This window comes from Synchiropus splendidus, chromosome 11, assembly GCF_027744825.2.
Source record: "Synchiropus splendidus isolate RoL2022-P1 chromosome 11, RoL_Sspl_1.0, whole genome shotgun sequence".
Classification (NCBI taxonomy): Eukaryota; Metazoa; Chordata; class Actinopteri; order Syngnathiformes; family Callionymidae; genus Synchiropus; species Synchiropus splendidus.
Window position 1 is genome coordinate 6,382,730 of NC_071344.1, and position 13,669 is coordinate 6,396,398.

Here is a 13,669-nt window from a genome sequence, read left to right on the forward strand (position 1 = left end):
TAAAAGAAAAGTGACTACCTACTGCAGCATATATATATTTTTAAAAGTCAAAATAAATCTTTATTATTATCGAACGGCTCAAGATGAGCGTGTCATTTCAGCAAATGTTATTTATGATTTTTAAATGCGCAAGTAAAACACAAAACAACTTTAATGCAATGCATTTTTATGATACAAAAACTAAATTAATTCACAGTCTTGTGAGAGTTCTTGTACTAGGATTATAGTATACTAACCAACTAATTTACTGCATTCATATGTTTCAGGAATTACCTAAAAGGAGTATTAACTGAAGTTGTAAGGAAAGTCGATTATTAACATTATTCCCAAATCATATGAAGATGGAGACATCATTGTCCATTTTCTACACTAGATTCATTCTCAAAATCAGGAGTTTCTGTCTCATGTGTTTGTCGGTGTTTCTCTTTCTCTACAGGTGCAGGCAGTGTCGCAAAATTTGGCCAGTTGTCAACAAGTAACATCTGAGTAAACTTTAAAAACTATATATAACTTGTGATCAGTACACCAGACTGTGTATTTTGTCATATGCTTCACAGCACAACAAGAAAAGTACCAGCCATTATTAACAGATGTTTTTATAGAACACACTTGAGAAACAATTAAAGTGCATCTTTACAAGGCCAACGCGGCAAAATCATCATTGAAATACCATAAACTCGTGCAACAATGTATTAGTAAAAAAGATAAAGGATCTAAAATAGAACATAAAACACTCACTCCTGACAAACAGCTAACAAGTATTCCATTAGATAACTGAGCGACTCTTCCACATGAAATGGAGCGTTGTCGAGGTCATGTCGGGATCTGGACCGGAAGGTGTCCACGCCTTCACAGACAGAAGCTTTTGTCAGTCTATCTTCTTTTTTGAAAATCATGTTGCTGGACAAGTTGCTGCATTCAGAGGCCGAAGTGCTGAGATAACCTGGAGAGAAGCAAGGAAAAAAAGGAGATAAAGTTCAAAGTTAGATGGCTGCTTGTGCTGCCAATGAAAGTAGCAAAAAGTGTTGACAAACAGAATTAGAAAGTGATGTAATCAAAAGCAAGCAAAGCACAATGTCTTTCTGTCAGCGTCCAGTTACATCACTGCGTTACCACATGATGTGGTTCACGCTGTTGGGCCCCACAAAACCCTGCCAGGTTTTCGGCTTGAAACAGAAATCTATTATTTCAAATTCAGTCACTACAGAATCTGTATTTTTAACTTTTAGACCACATGCATCTATTTCATAATAATTAAATAAGTAACTTATATCAATTCTAGATGGGTGGTAGATTTGAAGAGGAAGAAAAACTTGAAATTCAATAGAATATTTTCATTTTGGTCAGATTATATTGGCCATTTTTTATGATTAATGTCATTTCATTTTGAAAAATAAACCAATACATTTTAGGACAGAACCTCCGGGTCATATGAAATTTGCTCAAGAACCAGATATCTGATTGTACTAAAGAAACACTACATATACATATACTATACTACCTTACTATCATAAGAAATACTATAAAGGAGTATACTTTACTTTAGACATTAAGGATTTCATATCCAGATAGTGTCTCTCCCATTTGGAGTGACAGTTCAGCAAAGCTATACCCCACCTTTCATAGTTTTGTTGTAGCTCAGTAGCAACATCCAGAGAAGTTGGAGCAGCTCTTCCCAATCGCGCCACTTTTCAGCACCACCCTGAGGGAAAGTTATTTACAATCAAAGCCGCCGTTGTTAGTTTTACACTTAAACTCAGACAATATTCACCTTCAAATCTGGAATGGGAGAGCAGTTCTGCAAAAAGTGTAGAAGCAGACTGAGCGACATGGGGAGACAGACTTTCACTGGGCAGGAATACTCCAGCAGCCGCTCCAGCAGCTTACATCTCAGAGGCTGACTTTGAAGGCTCTCTAGAAACATCATCCTTTGGAACAAAAACACACCGCGAGTTTACAGCACAGCATGGTTCATTCGATAACCAAAGTATGGTGATCAAATACAGAAATGTCCAGACTATAGAGTGCACCGGAATATTAGCCGCAACCACTAAATTCAAGAAAGAAAATACACAAGTCGTACCGGTCGTGGGTGCAGTGGTGCAAATGTGTGTAAATCATGCTGGAAATCCTGCAAAGCAATCCTTGACTTTAGAGGTGTCCTCACCTGTGAGCTCGCCGAGGCGCGCAGGTGATGAGCGTGTTGAACAGTTCCTGGCACAGCTTGGACGAAATGAGAGCGGGACATTGATCCACGTCCAACGCCAGGGCGAGCATTCCTTGTAAACTGGAAACTATCCTTTGTATCAGGAAGGGACAAAGCAAATTCAGTGAACACCTTACACTGGACAAACCACTTGTGACCGTAAATTCCACCTGATATTTTCATCATTTTCTTTGGCTGCTTCGATCTTGTCTTCAGATTCGGGTGATTTCACAATCGCCGCAAATATCCACTCGATCACATCCCTGAAATAAGAAAAATATACTCCAAATCTTGAGTGTCAAAAGGGGCCCAAACCTTCTATCTCATCCGAAGATGATCAGATCAGTTTAGTAAAAATGTTTGGATTGAAGGCGTTACTTCCCAGACACCATGCACATGTGCAATGATTTCCCCACTCACCTGACATGACTGAAGTGTCGCTCACAGGACAAGGTGGCTTTGGCAATTGAATTGCAAAGGTCCGAGTCGGTGCGTTTCTCCACGTAGTCGTCCGTCACTGTTTGCAAAACGTACTCCAAAAACATGCGTACTACCTCACTTCTGAGCATCTTCGCAGGGTTCTACAAAAGCCAGAGCCATAAACATTAGCAAGCAAAAGAAAACACATGAACGGAAGTCTACCTCAAAAAGTCATATCACAATATCAGGATGCTAACTGTTTTTGTCACAATAAATCTGCATTGAAACACAAGTACCTCATTGTTCATCACTGAAGCCAACAAATCCCAACTCCACGGAACAGTGTCTCTGTCAGCCATGTGATGCCTGTGACAGAAATCTACTTTAATCTAAAAATAATAACAGATATTTGATCAGAAACAACATGAATACGGATCGCTGTTCTCACCTTTGAATCTTCATCAACTGGTTGAAGGAACACACGCAGTGATACGGAGCGCTCTGTGGGTTTAGCAGTATGCCAAGCAAGTGGATTGTGAGGTTTTTGGGAGGATGGCAACCAGATTTGAAAAAGTCTGACACAAGCTGCAAAGTGCCTTCGGTGTAGTTCTCATCGATTGTACAGTAAATTAGGTTGAGCATCTGTCGAGACAGCAACTGGGACGGTTTGGGTTTCTCGTCTTTTACTGGAGTCTGAAAAATAAAACCTTTTTTAATCATCAAAACATAAAATGAATAGACGTGAAAAGTGTCTTACCAAAGTTTTTCCAGTCATTAACTGATTTAGAGCAACTGGACACACAAACTGCGTCTTCTCTTCAAAGGCATCACTCGAGTCCTGATGGAATCTGCTCTCCAAATTTAAATCGTCATCTTCCCATTCGATACACGGAGGACTGTCGTTTCTGAGGTCGTCCATGTACGACACGGTCGGCCAGTCTCCCTCTTCAAGTTCAGACAGCGGAGAAGCACTAGAGAGGCACTTGTACCAGGGACTAGCAGGACTTGAAGAGCCCTCACTCCTGACTGCCTCGGATTGGATTTTCGTTCGTGAGTCACCACTGGACTTGAAGAGTGTGTCAGCTGGATCGTGAGATACATGATTTGAAGACACAGGTTCAATTTTGGATGTTGATGGTGAGGTGAAGAGTTTGGAGGCACATATGTGATATTGCTTGTCTTCAACAGTCATCACCGAAGAGTCTTTAACTGAGAACAGAGAGGAGTTGGCTTCACCTCCTGTCAGCTGAGATTCAGTCAAGTCTTCTCCTGCAGTCCTTTTAATAGCAGGCAGTTGTAACAAGTCATCAACCGACGAGCAATCCCTGCCAATTGGGGCATTGATACTGGGCATCTGAAGTCGTGTGCTATGCAAGACTCCTTCCCAGGGCTTCAGACTGTCAGGTGAATCACACGGGTCTGTCTTCACAGGCTGATCCAACTTTACCTCTTGTTCAAGTAACATGGTGCGAGATGTTGAAAGGGACCGTTTCCTCTTCAGCCACTCGTGGCGTTTAGACGGCGCCAGTGTCGAATTCACGTCAACATTGTGAATACACTGCAACAAAGAACAATTATTACAAGTCATGCAAAAATGGCACTTCCAAATTTTCACAAACGGCCGCAAGATTCGAAAAAACATTCAATATCAAAGCATCTAAAATGATGAGAGCTTGTTACTCGAACTGTTTTAAATCTGAAGCTGCGATACAGACGTAGTCAGATTGTTTATGTTGCCTTGAGTACTCAAAAACACGTTTTAAGACAGTATCTTCAGTTACAGAGTTTGCGTTTGCTGATGTAGACAGAAAGACAATTTCTAATTCATGTTATCTAAAGCCATTGTGGTGCCCAAGTTGTTCTACAGGATGGCAAAAAAAGACCCATCAAGAGCCTTTGTAATGCACATGTAATTGTTAATACAGTATAATACTCTGCACACTTGATGCACACTTTTGGCAACAAACTTCCCTTAGGGTGAATGAATGCAGCAGAAATCGATCTACAATTGCGTTTCATGGTACTAACAGGTACTGGTAATGAGAAATGAAGAATCCAGTGCGAGACAGGACATGTGTGTTTCAGATCTGTTTGATTGAATTCGAACGAAGCCCTCGTCAAAAAGAGCTGCCTTTGAAGCTATTTGCAGTCCTTTCATCTGATTGGAAGCGAGAGTGAGTCTTAAATGTCTTCAGCTCGATTGTACCAGCAGTGTTTGTCTAGAGAAGCGCACTCAACGCATTCGAAACCAGGAAGCGAAACTATGGCAGCCTTCTTCACGCTTGACTGTTTTATGAAACGTGACTATTGTCTTGATTCTTCCAGATGCTCCGTGTACTGTTATACTACTTCTAGGCAGCACTATTATCCATGTTTTTTTTTACATAGAAGAACAGCCCATACATCAGCTTCAACTTAGCATCACCTGGCAGTTGAATATTTACATTGAAGACAGACGGAACTTTGAAGGGTCGAAGAACGGAAGTACCTTTGTGAGTGTGGTGGCGACACAGCTACCCACTTCAGGTGCATCTGTGGAGCAAGTGACCTCCACATCCGAGTCACTGTCCGAGCTGATCATGATCACATCGCCCATCGTTTTTTGAACTTCAATATGAGGAACACTCGTCCAGGGCTAACGACGCCAGTACATCCGCGTTAGTGGAGACCGCCTTTCTCCCCTAAAACCAACCATAGTGGGCACTTAAATCCGCTTTTTCACATTGATAACGCTCGGTATTGACACTTTGTCGTGGTCGCTCTTCTTCTATGCAGGTGATCGATGCGCGCAATTGTATGTTGCCCTCTAGAGGTTAGCCGTGATACTACCAGCCCTGATCGGTAAAACAAAACAGACGACAACGCACATTGATTGGTGACGAAGATCTAAATGATAAAGAAGTACACTCGTTTTAATCATAAACTAATCTGAATCACTGGCGTGAAAACGATCTAAAAAAAGAGGATTACAGGAAATATGTACATTAGCTTTATCGCCACTGGGAGGCACTCAAGTCCCGCAGAGATGGTTCATAAACTTTGAGTTCCGCCTTCAGTTTTGATGTTTCTATGTTTAAAATGTATTTCACTTAACAGAGTCAATTGTTGACATCTCCCACAACGACCTACTAAATGTTGTTATCTGTTGTTTTATTTATTTCTTTGACTTTGACTTTCTATATTGTCATTGCACCAAAACATATCACTATATGTGTGTGTATATATATATATATATATATATATATATATATATATATATATATATATATATATATATATATATATATATATATATATATATATATATAGTGTAATGGTTAGGATGTGTGTGTGTTGGGGATCTCGCGAGAGTGGTGAGGTGCAGGGCTTTTGGTTCGAGTTCCGGGTAAAAGGTTGTGCGTGCGACTTGAGTTTTGGAGCAAGAAGCAACTGCACGTTTAATAAAGAAGCATCTAATTCTCGTCCGTCTCGTCCTCCGGACATTACTATATATATATATATATATATATATATATATATATATATATATATATATATATATATATATATATATATATATATATATATATATATATATATATATACAGTATTGCAGCTATTGTCCAACGTTCAGCAACGTGACAGCACCAGGAATGAAACTGTTCCTGAATCTGGTGGTTCTGCATCGGATGCTACGGAACCTGTCAAATACAGATCCAATTCACAACAACTGACCACACACTTCCAAGTTAAGTGAGCTGTTACATTGGTTGGCCTTCGACTGCTTGAGTCAGAGAATGTATCAGACAGAGTGACTCATGGCAGCTGTATAGACACAACCTCTTGATACTGTGGATCAAGCTGAAACGTCTCCTATATAGACTGATGGGTCCACTTATAGCTGAAATGCCACGTGGTTGGTTATGTGTGGCTGAAACCACTCTTGCTGTCAGGTGAATACCTGCCTCTGCTGAGAGCTACTCACCAACACTCAGAATAAGAATCCCCAAGAAAGCAAAATTGCTGTCATTTAAACATGATTTTTTCCCTCTGCAACAACCTGCAACATTAGTTCACATCTATTGATGTTCATCTCAATTGGCACGATTTCATTTTTTTATTTTTGTTATCAATATGTTTTAGAAAAGGTAGTTTCATTTCAAACATAGCTACAAGCTTTAAGAAATTAGACATTAGTTAAGGATAGAACTGAATGGAGTTGTGTTAAAAAAAAAAAAAAAAAAAAACCATTATTTTGCACCACATTCATTTGCAGCTATCTACCTTCTCTCCCTCGCGAAGAGGCTGATAACTCCAACATCATTCAGTTGAAGGTTAAGTAGTTTGAGAGCAGATAAAAAGAGAAGAGGTAAGGACCTGTTCTACCTCTGCAACACTGTTAACTGGGTGCACAGTCTGCTGTCTGGAAGACTCAGTGACACTGACAGAGCAGCTCGGCTCTCTGGCAGGTCACAAAAGTACATCTGCCAACACATAACCCTGATTTATTTAAGAGTCTAGCTAAGATTTATACTGATGGAAAATGTCAGTTTAACTCAGCCTGTTTTCGTGACACCTTTATGATGAAGAGGAAGATGAACCAAGAAGGCTATTTATCGTTCCCTCAGACTTGTTACAAAAAGGCTTCTGAATTCCCGGAACACGGGCGGCTGATACACGTTTAACTTCATGGAGCTGCAGAAACTGCAGGCAAGCATGTGACCTCAGTGGTTTCTTCACAATTTCCCAGGTCACAGTTCTTCAAAGTGATATGATTTGAAGTCTGTGATTGTACCTCTCACTTAACATGATGGTGATGTGTGAGATCCCGTGGAGCCTCTCAGCTTCCTTTACACGGCCACAACCAGATGAAGAGCTCAGATAAGCCTGAGACCCTGAGCTATGCTGGATGGAGCTTTAAAAGAGCACGTGATGCTGCCACTAACAGAGCTTCAAATAGGGTGCAAACACCTCATGTACACACGTTACATACAATTCTCTTAGACATCTTTAACTATCACTATAAACATCTTAAGTAGCGAGAGTAAACTTCGGATTTTAATGAGACCTGGATGAAGCCCCCACTCGTACTTCAAGTATTGCATATTCTTCTGCACCTTAGCTTCACACTTCTGAGCCACATAGTGGTGGAGGATCATTCGTTTCCTTACCTATAAATATGTATAATAGCCGCGAGACAGCGTTCACAGTGACAAACCAGGCCATCAAAACAGAGTGATGTTTCTAGAGGAGAGGTTTTATCTAAACTCGGCATGGACTGTGGAATACCATTTTGCTGGAGGGTGGGAGGAAATCTGGGGAATACCTGATGAAAGGATAGCAAGAGCTTATGGTAATCAGGGGGCTTCCATTTCAACATTGAGGAAACGTTCTCCGACTGCGTGGAGTGGAGGAAAAACAGCCAACATTTGCTGCATGTGTCACGTCGGTTCCTGACTGTCCTTGGGTTACGCAATAAGTCTCTTACCTGTCAATAGTTGTTCATGAATCCGGCTTGGATGCTTGCAGCCTGTTGTGCAGCCTGGTAAATTGCTTCCTCTGAAAGTGCCACGGTATCTTTCTTTAACACCCCCAGACCTATCGTGTGCCATAATACACCCCTGAAAAGGTTTGCATTTGTCGAAGTTTAAGACTCACTATCTTTGCATATCCTAGGAGTGGAAATACAGAGAGTTGTATTAGTCAGAGAAGAGCCACTGGGCTTCAGTTGTGCCTTGTGACATTTAAGAGGGATGAACAGCACTTTTCTTTAGGAAGAAAGATCAGCACCTTCAGATAAAAATGTCGAAAAATCTGTACAATACATGGTATCATTGACTTGCATGACATCGTCTGCAAGTTATAATAGCAGGGAAATGTTTTCACCTTTGTAATAAAGCTATGGACAGAGGAATCCAATCTGAATCTTTTCCTTGTTTAAATGGAGTTTTGGACCAAGCAAGCTCACATCATTGGTATTCCATAGAAGAGGAGCTTGTGGCAGTGGGTGAAATGTACTATGAAAACTGCTGTGTCAGCTGGTATCCGGCAGAGTGAGGTGCTCCCAAAAACTCTCTTCCTGACTTACTACATTTCCTGCCACTATTTTGCGTATCTGAACAAACCTTCACTGGAAACTTTTAATGTTTAAGGACAACCAGCTAGGAAAATGACCAGATAATATTTAACGCTGGATTAAGAGTCGGTGTGTCAATCACAACGGAGATATGATGTACAGGTTCAACGTCACCTGAAAGTAAGTGACTTCAAATCCATTGAATTATCGCACACACAAAGTGGTGCGTCGATTACTCTTTGAGACTGTGAATGCGTCAGTGAACCCGTGCGGACAAGTGTACTCTAGCGTGAGAAGACTCAAAGCAAGAAGGTTAGATAGGCAGTCAAGGCCAAGCTGTCCAGGGTGTCCCTCCCCTCCTCCTTCCACTCTGGACAAAAACGAAAGATGACACAGGTCAATAAGCGACGCCAGATCGACCTGTTCCCTACACAAACATGTTTTCCTTTTCAGCCTTGTTTATAGCTTTGCCAAACACCTCCACAAATGTGTCTTTTAGTAAGACACCAATTTGTGAAGTGTAATTTCACTGTCATTACTGCCTCTTCCTTCCTCTCACCGACAAACAATTACAAAGCAGCTTAGGGTGAGGATCAGCACCTCCAAGGAAAAGGTAACTTTTACTGAGGAACGTGTGCTAGAAGTAGAAGTTTCATTATCTGCGGGTCTTGTTAGTGAGGGAACAAGAACAGGACATTATGGAGGAGGAGGTAGAGCATCTGGCCTTGTGCTGGACTGTTTGTTTTTTCACTCAGTTGATTGAAAAGGAAGCTGAGCCAGAAGTACTTGTGCTGGAGAGCTGGTGCCAGATGTTTCTACTGACTGTTAATAGGAGAAGATACTCATATGAAAATGACACACTGACGTCATCACTATAAAACAAATGACACAATTTGACAATTACATTTTTTTTTTAAACCTTTTTATTTGTTCTCACTTCTAGTATTAAAAAAAACATTTTTCGACTCACAACACACTACATGCATTTATTTATTTTTGTCTGTGTATAGAAATGTTTTTTGAATGTTTTGAGACTTGACAAAAAAAGGTATCTAATTGATTAGAATTTTACAAGTAATGAATCACATTTTAATGTTTGATTCCAGAACCGACAAGTTTAAGTTGACTCTATTCTCATAAGCGTAAACCTCAGCGTGGAAATGCTCCAGTGATGAGCAACTCGCTGCACAGAACAGCTTTTCTTTGTTTAAGCTTGAAAATCTTATCAAGTCATTTTCATCATGGATATTGGGTTTTGACATCACATTGGAGTGCTGAAAAATAGGTTTATAGTGTGTGTAGTATACATCAATTCATTATTATTTTCTCAAATATATTCATCAAAATGTGCCACCTTTTCCCCAGGAATATTTACTGAGATTTAACATGTAAATAAAGCCACAGGTTTAGGTTTGATCGGTCGAAAGCTCATTCAAAGTTGGAGGAACGTGAGTAAAGGTATCAGTGAGTCACACCATCTCCCCTCCATTGTTTACTCCCCCCTGCTAGTCCATGTGCAAACAACAGCCAGGTTAATGCGGCACATAAGGACTGACTTTACATGCAGCCGGGGCTCTGGTGAGTGACAGTCAGCTCGGGCAGAGGAACAAAAACAGCGTTCTCGAACACATCACCTGCAATCGAATCTGAGGTTTCCACACACACCGGCAGGTCGATTATTCCTGGAACGTTACATAACGGCGCTGTGGGTTCTGCTCAGCCCGAACTGCCGCCTGAGAAGCAAACAGGAAGGTAAGAGGATTGAGACAGGAAAGCACAGGAGCCACAGCCGTCAAGGCTGAATGTATGTAGGCACCACACGATTTGTTCGCTCCCTTCGTACTTGCAGCTTTGCGTTTCTGACATTAGAGCTCGCCTTCAATTATGTGCTGTAGCATCTCACTCATGGGAACCAACGATAATGACCAAATTAGTTTCGGAATTCTCATTTGGACAATTCTAAACACCCACACGCCTGGCAGCAAAGAACCAACGTCTCCGCCAGGATCTTATCTAAGAAATTAAGAGGTTGTTTCGAGCCGTTCAGTCATGGACGCAGAGAAGTTCTGTTTAAGGATGCAAAACTCTGCTCACTGTGCCCCAAGACCTCAGGCATGTCAGGTGGTTTCATGCTCATAAAAGCACATGTATCCATAATGCACTGCAACTATTTCAGATCCATCATCTGACGTCTCATTTAAATGAACAGTTTCATTCCTCAGCCTCAGTAAAGAGCAGCTCTTGTTTCATTCACATTGCATTTGCCTTCCATATTATTTAAACCTCATCCACAACAGAACACACACCTACATCCACAGACTATCTTCGACTTCAAATCAGTGCCAATAAATAGAAAACAAAAAGCAAAACGTCTTACATATTGACGTGATTATAAAATGTTTAAGGATTTTTGTTTCCAGCTCAGATATTCAAAACAACAGCAGCGACATGCGGTCAACATCAGGCAGGGTTATAGACATTTCAGCACAAAAACCAGGGATCCACACTCTGCCACAAAGACCTACATGGCAGCTGTCAAGGAAATTATAAAAATCTGCCTCTTGCTTTTTTACATTTCCTCGACTCGTGAAGAAGAATGGAGTCTGAGCAAGACGTTCAAGGTTGTCTGAGCCATTTTTGGTGATGCAAAACGTTGATATAATTATAAGGAATAATCCATTTAAAATGTCATTTGGGAGGTTGAGTCTGCGGTTCATTAGAAGGATGGAGCTTCAGATTTTATCGAGCCAGGTCAACATCTTGTGATACGTCTTATCTCACAGAGAGGCCGGACCATCAGGAGGTCCAGCCAGAGTTGCAGTAAATCTTCTTTGATTCATAAAACATTTAACCACAAAGGCTGCGGGTATGAAATTGGATCAAGGGGCTGGAAGCAGCCCTCGGGCCAGACATTGGACATGAATGATTCAGGACATCAGTGCTAACTGGACAACAGAGCGGATAAAGGCTCATTAGTCAAAGCTGAAAAGGTGCCAGAGGCGCCACCACCAGCCGCCGAAAGAACCAAAGTTTCATTCAAAGTTTCGAGATTCGAGTCCAGAGTCTAGACTGATTTTACTGATTTTTTTTTATTCAACACAACTCTCCAGGTCTTGCCTGAGTGGCGCACAATTACCTGACTGCAACAATGTAGACAATGAAAAGTCATCTGAAGACCAACAGTGTTTTCTCGAACCAGACCTTAGAAAAGCATGTTTTCATTTGTCCTTGTGGACGCTGTGACCGCATCAAAACAGGAAGCTGGACCCAAAATACAGGATGTTAGTATTGTTGTGTGACCTTAGACATATGCATAGAAAGCAGGAGGAAGGCAAATAGTCAAAGGAGTTCCAACAAATGTGTCAGAAACTACTTGAGACTGAGAAATAGGTTTCAAATACAGTTACGACACAGAGCTCTAAGTGAGTTTGGACTCAAGGAGCAACTGTATCACACAGAGAATGTTTTAGCTTTTGGTCGTTATTTTCTTAAATGTGTTTTAAATGCCATGTTCAAATATACTTATTTCACCCTTGCAGTGTAGCACTGTAATTGTCGCTGTTTATCTGTTTGCAAAATAACTTCAAATCAGTAGAGAAATACTGAAAGGGGATAATGAAATTGTCAATGCTTAAAAAGGGATTTGTATGGAGGGTTGAAAGCAAAGAGGGGCGGTAACATTGAGTAGCTGAGTTCTTGTTTAGTCAGTGATATTGATCGCAGCCTTTGACTTAACCTTTTGTGGATGAGTGAAACTAAAATAGTCTTGGTTCATAGCGTCCTTTAATGGAGATGTTTACAATCGCCACAGCTTCAACAAAAGCTTCACTCCTCTTTCTGGGTGACAAATCATCTAATTCCATCTCCAAAGGAGAACCCAGATGCCCAGTGTGGAAACTCATTTCAGCAGCAGGAGTCTCCACCTCAGGGAGGGAGTGTGTTTTATCATCACCATAGGTGAAGATAGGAGCTGAGCACAACAGGAACATCGAGAGCCCAGCGTTTAGGCTCAGTTCCCTCTCCACCATGGTGCTCCAGGTCTTACTTTAGGTGCTGTGTCTGCTGATCTCTCTTGTGCTCCTCCGCTTGACCATGATAATATCACTTTTCTTTTCCTTTCTTATTGCTTTATTTTCTGTGGCCGCTCAATATTTTTAGAACAAGTCAAACATGTGACCCTGGCTAGCTGGATCAAAAGTGATCTGAAGATGTTGGTTGGATCTCAGCTGGACTTGTGTGGACAGCATCACAGGTCAATTGTCTTTGGTCATATTCACAGAGGCGGCGTCGGCTTTTCCAGTGAAGCTCAGTGACCACGGTCCACAGCCAAGAGTCAGACGATCCTTCCCGTCGCTCCAGCAGAGCAAGAGGGCAACTTCATTCCTTTGTTCTCATTGCACTGAATAAATAGAGTTCCCATCATGCACATGTATCTATGGGCATTTATCCCACAACTACTGTTGAGGCTGTTGAGTTATTTATTTCTTTTCACATGTGCAGCAGTAATTTGAATGAATAAAAATACATTTTATTTATAGGCAACTTCCATAGCAAGTAAAACACTATAAAAGATGAGAAAACAGTTCACAGAGAATCAAACAACTCTAAAACAATCACAGTCTCACAGGGAGTGAGAGTCCGGTAGACGGCTGAGGAAGCCATCGGTGTGTGGAAGAGGGAAGAAAAGCAGCCTTGAGAGTGAGAGAAGTGAGAAGAGAAGGTAAACGAACGACCTTCCCGTCATGTTGTACTGTCATGTTATATCTCATCATTTATTACATTTATTAAATGAACTTGATCCAGGACAATCTTACCTAGTGGGGGCTGTCTATCAGTGCCATGAATTTTGAAATGTGTCGCTCGGTTTTAAACCCCAAAGCAGCTTTAATCTCCATCGGTCTTTCTCTCCCTACGTGTGTGTACATTTGGAGATGGGCTGGTCCTCGAAGTGATGTCATCACTTTCTGTGTGGACATTCCTCCCACAAC

At 41.2% G+C, this 13,669-nt stretch overlaps 1 protein-coding gene across 1 annotated transcript; it reads right to left on the bottom strand.

The window, feature by feature from the left end:
* Window positions 1–611: 611 nt before the first annotated feature.
* simc1 (SUMO interacting motifs containing 1) lies at window positions 612–5,402 on the bottom strand. Its single transcript, XM_053879531.1, has 10 exons — window positions 5,115–5,402; window positions 3,384–4,184; window positions 3,075–3,319; window positions 2,923–2,992; window positions 2,627–2,787; window positions 2,377–2,469; window positions 2,168–2,299; window positions 1,772–1,928; window positions 1,618–1,702; window positions 612–943 (listed from the first exon to the last, which is right to left on the bottom strand). Exons 1-10 carry the CDS (start codon window positions 5,220–5,222, stop codon window positions 735–737), a joined length of 2,061 nt encoding a protein of 686 aa, XP_053735506.1. The 5' UTR covers window positions 5,223–5,402; the 3' UTR covers window positions 612–734.
* Between the last annotated feature and the right edge of the window lie 8,267 nt (window positions 5,403–13,669).